This window comes from Telopea speciosissima, chromosome 7, assembly GCF_018873765.1.
Source record: "Telopea speciosissima isolate NSW1024214 ecotype Mountain lineage chromosome 7, Tspe_v1, whole genome shotgun sequence".
Lineage (NCBI taxonomy): Eukaryota > Viridiplantae > Streptophyta > Magnoliopsida > Proteales > Proteaceae > Telopea > Telopea speciosissima.
The window spans coordinates 398,433-413,190 of NC_057922.1; the positions used below are offsets into that span (position 1 = coordinate 398,433).

At 40.0% G+C, this 14,758-nt stretch overlaps 1 protein-coding gene across 2 annotated transcripts; it reads left to right on the plus strand.

Annotated features, from left to right (window-relative positions):
- On the plus strand, nt 1-11,828 carry LOC122669518 (transcription factor VIP1-like). Of its 2 annotated transcripts, XR_006334034.1 has the most exons (5): nt 1-750; nt 1,256-1,388; nt 11,009-11,093; nt 11,250-11,540; nt 11,628-11,828. XR_006334034.1 is itself a non-coding variant. In XM_043866293.1 (4 exons), the coding sequence occupies exons 1-4, from the start codon at nt 176-178 to the stop codon at nt 11,483-11,485; spliced, it is 1,029 nt and encodes a 342-aa protein (XP_043722228.1). In that variant the 5' UTR covers nt 1-175; the 3' UTR covers nt 11,486-11,828. The 2 variants fall into 2 exon arrangements, 1 of the variants encoding a protein (XP_043722228.1); XM_043866293.1 differs by having other exon boundaries at nt 11,250-11,828.
- Nucleotides 11,829-14,758: the final 2,930 nt, after the last annotated feature.

Genomic DNA, 14,758 nt, shown 5'->3' on the forward strand with positions numbered 1-14,758 from the left:
AGTGGAGTGCAGAGAGAAAAGAAAAAATAAGGAAGGAAATTCAACGTCTCCCTCACATTCTGTATCTCAAGCTTTCAATGCCTCCGTTGATAAACAAAGCTATCAAATCTCCAAACACACTTCCTCCCCGCCGCCCCAAAACTCTCAAGGACCAAACCCCACCCAAACCAAAGGCATGGAATCCCAGCTCACCGGCAGAACCACCGGAAATGCCTTCCCTGGCCGAGTGGATATCGATCAGATGCCTGAAACCCCACAGCGTGGCTCCCATCATCGGCGGGCGCAGTCCGAGACCTTCTTCCGATTTACCGACGACATCCTTTTCGACACTGATGTCGACTTCAACATCTCCGCTCTCGACATCCCTTCTCTCTCCGGAGATAACAATATCACAAACGGTGGCGTCCCCATGACCATCGATTCCGCCAAATCCGACGATTCCACCGGCGACAAGGGCAAGGGCAAGGCCAAGTTGGCTGGTGGGTCCCATTTCAGGAGCCTCTCCGTCGATGCTGATTTCTTCGAGGGTTTAGGGTTTCAACCGTCGCCGGTCGGTGGTGGTAGCGGTGGAGCTGAATTTGATAAGTTTGGCGGGAAAGGTGGAGTCCCCGAGAAGAGGATGCATAGGCATAGCAGTTCCATGGATGGGTCGTTATCTTCCTTTGAGGTTGAGTCGGCTGACAGTATTAAGTCCATGGGACCTGATAAACTTGCGGAGTTGGCCTTGATTGATCCTAAGAGAGCCAAGAGGTTTGGTTTTTCCCTAATAACTTTGTTTGAATTTTGATCAAATTAGTTGATTTGCAAAATTGATTTGTTCTTTTCGATCGTCTGATTTTATGGTTGCTTCGTTAGAAGTTTTTTAGTTTTACTTTTTGCATTTATAAGTGTAGGGCTATTGTTCGTTCGATTGAATAATTGTCTGCGAATACTCACTCTGTGAGAGCCCTCTAGACTTGGGTTTATGTATTTATTATTATCACTACTATTTTCTGTACAGTTCTAGTCCCTGGTATATGATTTTCATTTTTCAGCAAGTTTTAGTGGGGTAGAGATGTTGACTGAGTAGGCTTCAATAACATACTATAATGGAGGTCTCATATTATTTCCTAAGGATTCTGATTTTGTTGAATTTTCTGTTAGAACTGTAATTTTTTTAATTGTACTTCAACTAAACTAAGTTAATGAGAGGGTAATTTTGTGAAGATTCTGAAGTTTGTTGGTGTCAATTGTTTTGACGTTTTATCTGCTGTAGGATTCTTGCAAACCGGCAATCCGCAGCACGGTCAAAGGAGAGGAAGATTCGATATACTAGTGAGCTGGAGAGGAAGGTGCAAACACTTCAGACTGAGGCAACCACCCTGTCAGCACAAGTCACATTGCTGCAGGTATCAACTTTCAACTGGTTCTGTGCTTTTTACCTAAAGAGAAAGAAAGAAACATAAAAAAGAAAGAAAAAAAAAAATGAACTCTAAAAATTGAATTTATGCTCCCTGATATAGATGCCTAAATTTTGTGAGGATCAGGAGAGGCCTAGGTTGGAATTGGCTTTAGGTGAGTTGCTATATATGATAATAAGCTTGTGGTTTATAATAGAATAGTTAATCTTCTATTTGGTTGGATTAGTTGCAGTTGTCGGAGGTTACCATCATTTCTGTCTCTTGGATTTGAATGCTGGAGTGTACATCAATGATGGGACCTGTTTCTTTTGATGGCTTGACTAACAAATTAAGATGTGAGAACACCAAATTCTGAATGAACCAGTTTAGTGGTTCATGACCTAGGGTTTAAGAGTTGGATAGAAGAAAGTAGGCAGAGATTGCTGTCCTGTACACTGGTCATTGACCAAGTCAAAGATTTTAGGTCCCCAAGAGCAGTGAAGACCTAGACCTTATTACGATTACAGGGTGGCATCGCTCATGGACTAGGAACCTTGGATTCATAGTAGATTGCTGGTTTCAACAGCTCAAAAGGCATATGCTCTTATATTGATTTTGGTTTTGATAAGCGTGCTCTTTGATCATCAAGTATGCTGTCCTTAGACAACAAAGGGCCAATAAATGGCTAGCCTTCTATGTTTCTTTTCTTTCCCCCCCCCCCCTTTTTGGGAGGGGGTTTGGTGCAGGGCTGGGGACATGAATAATGGAATTGTTATTATCAGTAATGAGGTGTACATGAGAAGACCATGAGGTAAGAAAATGCTACAATGATACTATCCATGTGTATCAAAAGCAGAAAATGTGCTGTAAAACTTGAGATTAAATAGTTGTCTTGAAGTATAATAAGGGTCCTAAAATTGTAAATTCCTAGCTGCCCCTGTTTTGCATGCTCATCTACTAGGAAATTTGCCACTCTAGGAAAGATTCTAGATGCTGTGCCACCCCACCCTATGTGTGTTTTTTCACATTTTGGCTTAACTAGAGAAAATCCATCCAAGAACTGTCACCAATGGGTCTCTTCAAGGAAATTGACTTCAATATTCCAGAATATTGCACCATAGGCACAGGACTTTCTATTAAGAGCATCCACACATCTCTGGGGCCCATGGAGAAGCAATTATATTTGAGTTTAATGGTGTCCTTAATAGGGGTATGAGGATTATTGTTATGTCGTCTGCGAGGAAGGAAGGTCATCTCAATGAATTCTCTTCTATTCTTGAATATCCTACTCTTTCTTTCCTCCTTAATGATCCATAGTCCAATTATCAAGGTCAACATGACAATGCCTCTTTTTCCATTGAAATTCCCAGCCCTTGATGGCTGTTTCCATCTAAATTGTATTTCACCACCTAATCAACCCATTACTTCAATAGGATGATTTCCCCACGAACTCTCACGGACTCCCTCCCAAGGGGAAGGCAAGGCTTCATATTTTAAGGGGTTTACTTTCCAGCTCCAAACTATTTCATTATAGAAATTAAGAAATCAATCTAGTTTTTGAATTCATAATATCCATATAAAGGTATATGTCTGTATATCTTTTGAATGCTCGGAGGGGGAGGCAAGGTGATCTTACTTACTCGAATCAAGTGGCATCTGAGTTAGGGTCTCCATGAACTTTATAATGCAATGTGGCTTGCCAAAATTTCAAGCCCACATCTCCATTGTCATGGTATTATGATATGTTTTAGGTAAGTATTTAAAGTTTGGACGTGTTAGATAAGTGGTAGTTTGAGTAATTTTTAGGAGTTATTTAGGGAGGCTGTCTAGCAATTTTGCTTTCAGAAATGCCTAGGAAACAATCCTAAATCTTTGGTGGTCACCCTATGACTGACCTGGATCTAAAGTCTGTAGTTTACTTGTCTCTCAATAAATGGAACTTAGGACCGGCCACTGAAAGAACCATCAAGGAAGTTTTGGAGAAGGGGGCCGTCAAGAAAGGTGGGTGACCATTGGTCTTTTCTGTTAGGATCTTTTGCTTTTTTAAGGCCTCTGTTTTGGTTAGAAGTCAAGCAAGAAAGGAAAACTAAACTGTTAAAGATATCTGTACAAAATGTACAGCTGCTACACTAGAGATCCAAAATATGAAAAAAAAAAAAAAAAGGGAAACCTAAAGTCTGTATCCAAGAATCAATTAACCGAATTCATTTTTATGAAACATGCCTGAGGAACAAAAAAGCTTGTTGCCACCCTGATGCAGATCGGATAGATGGATCTGCTGGTGGTGGGCTTACTTGAAAGATAGAAGGAAAAAGATTCAAATCTAAACTTTGATCAGACTCGGATTGAGAAAGAAATCTGAATTGTCCCAATTTCAATTCCATTAATCGACGGGGGCTGTCTAAGCCTTACAGCTGTATATATAATTTATATTCTAAGCTAATCAGACTCTAAAAGAAAATAACAAACCAAATAAGCAGGGGAAATCTCCCTCCTTGCGTGAGCTAAGGTGGAGTTCCTTAACTATCTAGGGAACTGACACTAAAAAGGAAACTAAAACTGAATAAAGAAAGGGACTGGACATATCCTTGTCTCACTTAAAAAAAAAAGGGTGTACCCAGTGCACGAGGCTCCCGCCACTGCGGGGTCTGGGGAGGGTCATAGTGTACGTAGCATTGCCCCTGCTTTTGGAGAGAGGCTGTTTCTGACTCGAACCCGTGACCACTAGGTCACAATGGAGCAACCTTACTGTTGCACCAAGGCCTGCCTTCTATCCTTGTCTCACTTAACAACTTAATAATAATAATAAAATAAAGACTCTATTAACAACCCATGATGGAGTTGAAGATTAGGTTCCTAAATTTTAGGAAACCTGTAACCGCAAACCATGAAGTCCTCCAATTGGGCCCCCACGAGTTGTTTGAAGATGAAATTCCTGAAAATCAGGAATTATGGAATTGTGTGCCATATTAAAGTCTCCAAACTAGCTCCACAATATATGGGTTTTAGGACCAGATCTGAACCAAAATTTGAACTGCAGGGGTTTGGTTTGAACCATCCAAACCAAATCACAGGAGCTTTTCTTCCCCTTCTTGATGCTGGAATTTTGCATCAGTCAAGTGGTCCTGCATTATACCCTCTCCTTACCAACAAGAAGTTGCGGAACCATGTCCACACTATTCAAGAGTATGTTAGTGCAGACATGTATGTCTGGAAGAGGTACGCATATGAGGGACCTTATGGCAGTTGCATGACATCGCCCTCAGCAATTCATCCATCTGCATTTTTTTACCGTGGGTCACATCTTGAATATCACATGGTCCAGTTATCAAACATGTTGAGCTGCCGGATGGAATGGTCATAATTGGTGATATGGTAGGCAAATGACATCAGCACCAGTACTACCACAGGTCGGAGTGTTGCTTCACCCATAAGAAGGACCATTCTCATTTCTGGCCTTCTGGTTGAACGTTCATCATTATATCAATTTGATAGCTTTCCAGGGTCAAGTTTCAGTTTAGATATATCTCTGTATGAATTGGATCTCTAGGATGTGAAAATATGCATTTGTCATCTGGTGGTTTGACTCAGTGAATTATGTCACTGAAACTTTTGATATGCAAATTTTTGGGGCTTTTGTAGTTTTTTTTTTTTGGTAAATAAAATATTAATATATTTTTCTTAAGTAAATTAAATATTCACGCCCGGTGGGACATTGAACTGTTTAACTAGGGAACCTTTGATGTCTTCCATGTTAATTGTGTGATCTTTGGTGGATCAAGTGAGTGATTCGTGTCTGATTAAAGGTCATGTTGATTAAGCATCTAAAGAAATTCTGGGGAGGAAGTGGAGGGGAGAGGTGTGTGAGCAAAGACTGATCCTTGGAGTCTATGAGGTATTTAAATGGGGAAAATAAAGCTAAGACTCAGCGGTCGCCCAGAATGTAGATACATGAATTGCTAAAACTCATGGCGTCCCAAACGTCTTAAGTGGCAGGTGGTTGCAAATTCAACAAGTTAGGACCAAATTGAAGGACTCGATAAGGAATCAGAGCTGGACATGATTGAGTGTATATTTGTAACTATCGCAGATTTGAGATAAAGTGAATATGGTATCCCCTTTTAAGTTGGGTATTCTCTGATTGTGGCATCAGTGGTGTTTTAACTTTAAGTGAATGATCTTGGAGTGGGGACAGCTGTTGATGCTGAATATATCAAACCCTGCAGGTAATGGACTCGATTAATATAAAGTTAGATAGTTAGGCTTGTTCTCCAGTCTTAAAAAATAAAACTTCCAATAAGTTATGAGTCGAAATCGAGAAACAGACTGTCCTCAATGGATATTAAATTAAAAGTCAAATGAAACCCGATGCCCGCCTTTTCTTTTGCCTCTCCTCTCCTTTTGTTTTAGGAGGGAAATGTAGGTGGGTACCAGAGGCTGCGTTGTTTGGATCCTGGTAAGGTGGAGTCAGGAGTTAGCTTCTGGTTGTGATGGAGGGTTAGGGGATGTTATTGTTGGTGTTCTGGTAATGTTGTGTTTTTTCCTGTTTGTTTCTGGGCCCTCTCCTCTTTTCCTGCGCCCCACCTTGAACTCTCTGTTCTTTCTCCTTTTAATGAAGTTCTGTCGTTGCCTTTAAAATAAAATTAGACTTCAAACCAAGTCCAATAATATAAGAATTTATGAAACAGATGAGTTTTTTTTTGTTTTGTTGTACAGATTTCTAGTTTCATGAAACAGAAATAGAGTGTGGTTGATGAGATGTTCCCTCTTCCGAAAGATGTACTAAACTGCTTGGGAATCTGGTTATAAGATCTTCGCGTGTTTCTCACCTCTTTGGTGCTCAATGACCCAAGGACAACTACCTTGTCTGACAACTAGTCACGTCTCATTGTTGAGAAGATAGAACCCTGAGAAAGTGTCAATCTTCTACCCTACTACATATTTAGATAAATGAGTTATTTTTAGTTCTTCCAGTGGTTGATGCAGGAGTAATTTCTTGGACCAGTTCAAACCCGTTGGGGAGCCCTGATGGGGATGAATCAGGTCCAGTTGGTTTTTGGGTTCAGTAGGAAATTTAATTTGTTTATTTATTAGGGTTTTTTATTAGTTGGATTTATCTTGTAATTTTTTATTTTAGTAGTTTTATTAGGCTAATTAGTGATAGTATATTTAGGAGTTTAAGAGTCCCAGTTAGAATCAAGTTTAAATTCAGTTTTAGATTACGTCTTTTAATTTTTTTCTTTAAATGATAGATTGTAATCACACAAGGTTCAGATTTGGAATGAAAAGATTTTGAATGGGTTATGTTACCAGACTCGTATGAACCAGGATGTGTGACCATCTTCTCTCTCTCGTTTCAGTTGCCTTCGCAGCCCCATTTAATTTGATTAAATTCCTTGGTAAACCACCAATCTAACCTGAGGTTTTGGGTGAAAGAAACTCGCACTTGGACAACTCAAACCCCCCAAACTCTGGCTTTGGAACTCCCTCCTATCAGGCGATTAAACCAGTTGCAGGTCTGAACAGGAGTCATCGCAGGGCTCAGTTTCAGACCTCTAAAACTCTGGTTATTCTTGGTGATTTGAGAAAACCACTTGTTGCCCTTAGTAGTACTGTTAGTTGCGATTCACTGCCTGAAAACCCACATCTATTGAGTACCTCAAAAGGGAGATCCCATCTCGATTTACATTCCTCTTCTTCCATTGGTTGCTTTTGAGAGGTTGATGACAACCTTACTTCTTCCCTCCATGGTAGATGTTATCTTAATTTGTTTTATTCACTCACTCTCATTATTACTCCCACTTTCCGTATTGCCACTCACTCTTTTCTTTATTATGTTTTGCCCTTATCTTTTAGTTCATTCCAAGATTGCCCTTTCACTTATAATCCTCTCCACTCACATATGGTGCCTTTGCTTTTGTTAGTTGATTTCCATTAATTACAATATTGCCATTTGTCATCATTATTTGTGTTTCTTGATTGGATGGGTCCATAAGTGATCCGAACCAGGTTTCGGAACCCCGGATCCGCATAGTGGTTGGCTTAGAAAACTAACTAAGAGTGAAACAGCTGGGGAAACGGTTGTAACTACAGCAATGGGTGAAACCTGGTTGACGGGAGAGTGGTGAACAAGGAACTGAGGAAGAGAAGATGGCTGCAATAGTGTGGTCAGATAGTGCATTTTAACTAGATTGGCTATATTATCTGTTGTACTTGGGGGCCTAGGTAAATTTGAATTGGGAATCCACTCTTGGAGCCTACCTGAGGAGTTGTGCATTTAGCCCATCTTTCCCTTTTTTTTTTTTTTTTTTAATATATGTGTTTGTGTGTGTGTGTTGGGTAGGGATGGGGGGCGGGTTGACGTTTTCATCATTGTATCACTGTTAAAACAGCCTACTTGAAATCTTCTCTTGTAGCAGTAGCTAGCATTTGAGTCCTTGGTACCAGAAAAGGAGGATACAATTAGTGCCACTATCTTCTGTCCAAGCGATGACTGTCCTTTTTGCTGTGCCAAATCCCCTTGTCCAAATGGAAAGTCCGTAATCACGTCATAAGCCTTTTCTCCTTTGCATCACACATCATCCTCGATTTGCTCTCTCAGGCTCCCCAGATTTGGGAATGGTTCTTTCCATTTTCCTTTTCCTTTCCCCCCCCCCCCCAAGAATAGGGACAAACAGTCTCCACTAGGGTTAGTGAACTTTCCAAATTCACAACTTGCCACTTGGTGAGCATTTGATCGGCATTTGGGTAGTACAAGTTATAAAGGGCTCTTCCCCCACCTCATTGGTTAAATTTCAACAGAAAATGAGCATGCTTCATGGGTCAAAAGTGTCTCCAAGACAATTTTGAACCATGAGTTGACTCACATTAAATACTGGTTGTAGTCTGAAATTTTAGAGATGGGTATAGGATCTTCTACAACATGGATCCACCCATGTCCACTATTTCTTGCTACATGGCAACTGGTTAATCTACAAAGTTCACCTACTTTGGTGAACATTAACATTTCCCTTTTGGAATAATGAAATCTTTTCCGATATTAACCTCCATGTCAAAATCCCTGTTGGATGGCTGCTCTGGATGAACAATTAGTTTCTAGTTTGGTTCAGGACTTAGTTGGAGGATGAGGTTAATAAATGCTTTGCCTGATTAATTAACTAAAGTGGGAGTAATCCAGGAGCATCACAATGAGTGTTCTGGATGCTTCACAAAGTATTGTGTTAGTTGGTGATGGGGGATCTTGCATCATAGGAAATTGGGCTATTTCCGTCACTTTTTCTTGGAGCTTATTTTGAATGGTCAAAACTTCTCTATTTTACGTGATATTGGTGCTGTTTGAAAGGCTATTGAATTACCTATTCAATGAGACCACTATCTTCTGATTCCGACTTGTATCGGGAGAGTTATGGTGAAGTTATTGATGGAGTGTTAATCTGTGACAGGATTTCTTTTTTATGAAGTTTAATAGATTAAGGGCCTCTTTGGTATCACTTTTCATTTTCATTTTCTGACAAACGTTTTTACAAGTGTTTGGTACAATTTATGGATCCTATTTCTATTTACAAAACATCAAAATAATAGAAAAACCATAGTAGAGTTGAGACCTTATTATGGATTTTGGCAAAAAATCTTTTTTTGTCATTTTTTCGGTACTTTACTGAGCATGTGCTTATAAAGTGCCAAAGTCAAGGGTAGAAGCGTCACTTCCTCTTTAATTAGAAGACAAGTCCTAACCTTCTTTGTCTTCTTCTTCCTGCAACCCCACCCGCCGCCTCCTCCTCCTCCTCCTCCTGCTGGAACCCCACCGCCCCCACCCCTTGCTGCAACCCAAACCAACCCCCCGCCCTCACCCACCCTCCCTTCCCTGCAAGAGAAGCTAGCAGGGTCTCTATGGTGTCATTCAGCCCCACAACTACATTGCTGTATCTCTCCGTATTCGCCCATCCAAAGAACCACCACCTTGTCTACCTTATTAACTTCCTTGAAATCCCTGAACCACAACCCAGATCAGAGTTCAGAGTTCAGAGTCCATACCTTAAATGGACTAATGGAGACAATAATTTAACAAAACTAATCTGAAAGAACAGTCAATAAATGCCATAATTAAGAGAAATCTTCTCCTTGAGACGGTTCTTCTTGAAATCTCAGTTTTGGGAATTTTTTTTAGGGTTCTGTTTGTGGGTTGGGGAGGAAACAATGATTCAACCCTTACTGGTTGTGTCGCTGCTAATTGGGACTGAGTTTCTTGATTCTTGGTTCCCACCCCCAATCTTCTTTCTTTTGATTCCTAATTTCTGATTTTTGGTAAGATTTTGTGTGGGCTATTTTTGTTTCGTTTTGAATTTATAAATGTATAATGATCTCAGAGGAATCTCTTGGGCTACAAAAGACAGAGTACAGCAAGCCAACTATTTTGGGTCACTCACCCAGTCCTCAACCATTCGAGTTGGATCGTTTAATGGGGAAGAGATTTATGCTCCTTTCAAGAGCTTTCTTCCCATGGTACTGTAATTCACTGCAAATTTGTGACTTCTCTCCATTGCTCTGATCTTCTTCTCCCTCCATCTACCCAAAACCTAACCATAGCAACCATCTTTCCCCCTGCCGCCATCAACATTTTCCTATTTTGTCCCCATCTGAATCGGCACAGATTGATGTTGTATTTCAGGAGATTTATGTTAGAGTTGATTTGGGAAAGAAGATGGGTGATGGGAGAATTTCTTCACCTACCACTAAAATATATGGGCTTTGGGCCAATTTCTCTAAAAAAAGTCTGATTTGGGCCCATTTGTTAAAAAATGTCATAAAAATTATTTACACATAGGTAGTTACCAAACTTATTTTTCATTCTACAATCTATTGTGTTTAGTAGTTACCAAACAGTTTTTCATTTTTTATCAAAATGGATATTAGTAATGACTTTTTTTTAAATAAGCCAAAATGAAGATGAAAAGTGATACCAAAGAGGCCCTAAGAGTTCTATTTTAAGTCTAACCTCGTTTTGGGAGGGGTAGTCTATATATATGGCTTTAAACAACTTTATTTGTGGTGAGTGTTGAGTAGATGACTCTGAGCCTTGGGGTATTGGTATTGCTTTGGGGTAAGAATCGTGGTTGATTTCTCCTTATTTCTGTTTTCCAAGGGTAACCTGGTTGACGTTGTTGGTTTGATTCTCAACTCTCTTTTGCTTCTCTAATACTTCTCCGTTATTGTTACTGTATCTCTTCTCCCTCTTAATGACATCTTTATAAGTTCTGTTTTAAGATTTTCTCCTTCAAATTCCGTTGGGCCCATTATCTGCAGGCATAATTGGGGTTTTCAATCCTTTGCCTGAATCATGGAAGTGGGAACACAACTTCTGTATTCGTGCAATTATTCTATTCTTTAATTGTCTGCTTAGATTGTTGCCCTATGGCCTATCTCTTGTTGTTACTGTTGTACTTTATGTTTATGTAGACGCTTTCTTTTTCCTAAAATCTGTTTTTCATAAAGTAATAAACACTGACACGTCTGACATAAATGAGTGTATTGTTTAGCTTAGTGGTGCTTTATATGAAACTTTGGCTCTGTGGGCTAGCCATCAATTTGTCAGGGGGAGCAAGATCTGAGCTTGCTTTCATTTAATGCAGAGAGACACAACTGGTTTGACTAGTGAGAACAAAGAACTCAAACTGAGGTTGGAGGTTATGGAACAACAAGCACAGCTACGAGATGGTATGTATATTGGAGAACATAGTGCTCTATTATTTGCTGAGGCTCTTTATTGTCCTGGATCATTACAGATTGTTTGTTTATCTTCTTTTTATTGCAAAAAGTGCAATCAGATTTGATGCGGACTGAAACTGAACATATTTTTTTGATGCCTTTCAGCTCTGAATGACACCTTGAGGGGGGAAGTACAGCGGCTCCGGATAGCTACTGGCCAAGTACCAATTGTCAATGGTAACTCCTTCAACCGAGGATTGCCTCCCCAGTTCTTCCCTGCATCCCAACCTTTGAGCCATTTTGGCAACAATCAGACCCAGCAGCAGCTCCGCACTCAGACATCTCCCAATGGTCAAACTCTAGGGGGACAGTCCCAACAGGATTTCCAGCCGAGAACCTAGTTGCATCCTTGGCCCTGCAAATTTTGTGCGAAAGTTTCGTTTTTATGACAAATTGGTGGTTACAAGTTAGAAGGTAAATTGTTGTTGGTTGATTTTGTATATAATCTGTATATAAGTATATGTATATGTATATCTGCTGCAGGTAGGGTTGTGAAGAGTGTCTTAACTCGGATCAGTCCCTTGCATCGTTTATACATATAGGTATGCTTTCCTTAGAATCCGAATAATGTAGCAGATCAATTAGCTTCTGATGGACCATCATGTGGATGGATCGATGGATGGATGGATGGATGAACATTTTAGTCCAATTCTCATTAGGAAATGTTGGAGACCAGTTACCTTCCAGTTTAGGGTTTTCTTTTCTATTTCCCCTTGTGTATTTCAGTTTAGATTGTTATGTCTGCCATTTATGATTGTTTGCTTTAAGAGTGGGCAAGGGCATCTTTCTGCAGAGGCCATTGAGCTACATTTTGTGTTTTAGTCCGGCCTCTCTCCTTTGAAGTAATGCTCCTAAATCTGCTACCCTGTGTTGGCCGCACAAATCCTCCTCTGTTGTTTCATTATCCTTCTTAAAGCACTGAGAACACATTTTGTCTATCTAGGGGGGATGACCAGGGCTAATGCTGCTAAGAAACAGATATCAATATATATGTGAATTCAGTCAAAAAATTAAGGCATGTCATTACCATGAGCAAAGATTTTTGTCATGGTGCAAAATGAAACAAATATCAGTTTCTTTCCATTGTGGTTGCTAATAGGATTAGTTCTTTTACAGTCAAGGGAACCTGGTCACCACCTGTTTGGCTTGGTCGGAACTTCGAAATCGGAACTATGGTACCTTGTAGCTTGTCAAGGAAATTCCATCTGGACAGTTTGTCAGCTCAATATTTTGCCATGTGGCATTTCTGTAGGTGTTCAAATTTAGTGAAGCTTGGTAAATTTCAAGTCAGTTGGAATGCTCCATGTGAAGATAAAAAGCTGCTATATGCGGTGGAGTATTTTACTTTTGCAGTTTTGTTTCAACTGTTGAAACTACCAAGGAAAAGGTTCAGTTCAATGTGATTGACACAGTTGAGACGGAGCTCAAATTTGGTAGGTGTTTGATACACAGGATGAGGAAGTGGTATGAGGTGATCCCTAACTTTCACCGTCCAAGTGACATAAGTGGTTCAAGATGAGGTGTTCCCATATTGAGGGCATATGAAGTAACTAAGTGGTGGGAAAGGGTTCTCTGAGCTTGTACCACAATGAGGGGTGACAAAACGTATCGTACATAGGGGCAGAGAGGTCATTTCTTGTGAGGGGGAAAGATAACTTACGGACTTAGTGAAGATCATTGTAACCCACCCACCGTCAAGCTTGAGCAACCCCTCTCGCGGCTCTGCTTCAACCCTGTATGTCATTTCATAATTACGCATCTTTTTCCTCTCTATGATTCCTCGGTTAATTTCTTCCATTTCTCTCCCCCGCTTAGATCTCTGTAAATCACAAGTTTGTGCGAGGGAAGGAAAGAGAGAATAGATAAATAGAGATGAAATATTATCTTTATCTTTCAGGAGTTTTGGTTTTTTCTTTTGAGATTCATACAAAGTGAAGATCATTGTAAGAACAAATAAGGCATTTGCAGGGGGTTTAATTCGTAGGATTGCAGCTTGGGTTTTAGTTTTTTTTCTTGTTTTTTTTTGGCAGTATCGGGAGTTGACGATATGAGGGGATTTATCATCTTCCGTGTTATTGTGTTCCTCTTTGGAGTTTTGAGGGGAAAAAAAATTAAGTCCAAACTGGGTTTTGAAGAAGATGAGCTTCCAATTCCCACTTTCATTAGGGGTTTCGCTCAACCAATCCCAACCTGCTTTGGTAGCATCGGATTCATCATTTCTCTCTCATGTGCTACGTTTTAGTTGCTTTACTGGCGTGATCTTGAAACATCTCTCTAATAAATGATTGCAAAGCCACTGCTTTTGTCTCTAGATTTCGTGTCATATACCCCTCAAAACCAGATGCCAAGACCCTCGTGGTCAAGGCCTAGGGTTCTTCAAGGTGATCAACCATGGCGGCCCGATGGACTTCATCTCTGAATTAGAATCTAGAGGTGTGAAGTTCTCTTCTTAATTACCACCGCTAGAGAATGAGAAGTCTGGCCCTGCTAATCCATTTGGGTATGGAAGCAGGAAAAATGGTCGAACAGAGAAATTGGCTGGACTGCAGTGGGGAGGACGCCGGTGGAAGGGAGAGTTGCAGTGGGGAAGTTGCGCTGGTAGATATTGGAACACCTCTAGTCCCACATTGCTTAGCTACAAGAGAAAGGATTATTTTATCTACATTTATGAGAATACAAGCGATAGGGTTCCTTGAAGAGAAGTACCTCTTCTCTTGGCGCATCTAAATACCTTAAGGTCAATGTCTTTAAATATGACTAACTCTTAACTTGTTCGTGATTCTTTGGAGATCAGGTTTCGGTGATATACTGAAAGTGTTCTACATCAGATAACTCATTACGCATTGCCATCATAGTACATTATGTTTTTTTATTTTTGGGAAATTTACACATACCACCCCTGAGGTTTGACGAAAGGATATTTTCACCCCCCAGTTTTGGAAAATTCTACGTACCCCCCTGAGGTTTGCAAACGATAACAAATAAGCCCATTATGTTAGTTCTTAACTAACATTGTTAAAAATTTAAAGTGAACTGATGGAATTGCCCCTTGGAAGAAACCAAAAAAAAAAAACCTGCAACTCATCTTCCCCAATTGGGGAAGACGAGTTGCAGGTAGGGAACATCATAAATTCCAGATTTGTTGTCGCCTAGGACTGCTGGATTGATCCAAATCGATTACCCCATCACCGAACAACAACCCTAGATCATAATATACGCAATCTTATCTCCAATTCACGAAGAGCCTGTTTCCCAACTTGAAAACACAACCATCTGCCCTCTATTTAGTTCATATAGTTATTAAAAACAAAAAAGAAAATTCTGATAATTGGTAATATTCAAGAATTGATGCTAAATCATCTCTTCTGTCTCTCCTAGGATTTTCCCCATGGCAAACTCTGAATAAAATTTCATCTTGACAAACAATTCAGAGCTAAACATATGAGCAATTTGCGTTCAGAAAATGAATCAAATCAAAATCGCTTTCGAGAGAAACGTTCAGAAGTATCGAAGCAACAACAAAAACAGAGGAGAAGAAGAAGATGAATTAGTAACATAGGCGAACTTTTTTTTTCCTTATGCAATCGCTTCTGGAAAAGGCTATAATGTGAATC

What these genes read in the sequence shown, in the direction of transcription:
- LOC122669518 (XM_043866293.1), top strand. Translation starts at nt 176, where the DNA reads ATGGAATCCCAGCTCACCGGCAGAACCACCGGAAATGCCTTCCCTGGC. An exon ending in GATCCTAAGAGAGCCAAGAG is followed by an intron (nt 751 to 1,255) that starts GTTTGGTTTTTC and finishes TATCTGCTGTAG; the next exon opens with GATTCTTGCAAACCGGCAAT. An exon ending in CACAAGTCACATTGCTGCAG is followed by an intron (nt 1,389 to 11,008) that starts GTATCAACTTTC and finishes CATTTAATGCAG; the next exon opens with AGAGACACAACTGGTTTGAC.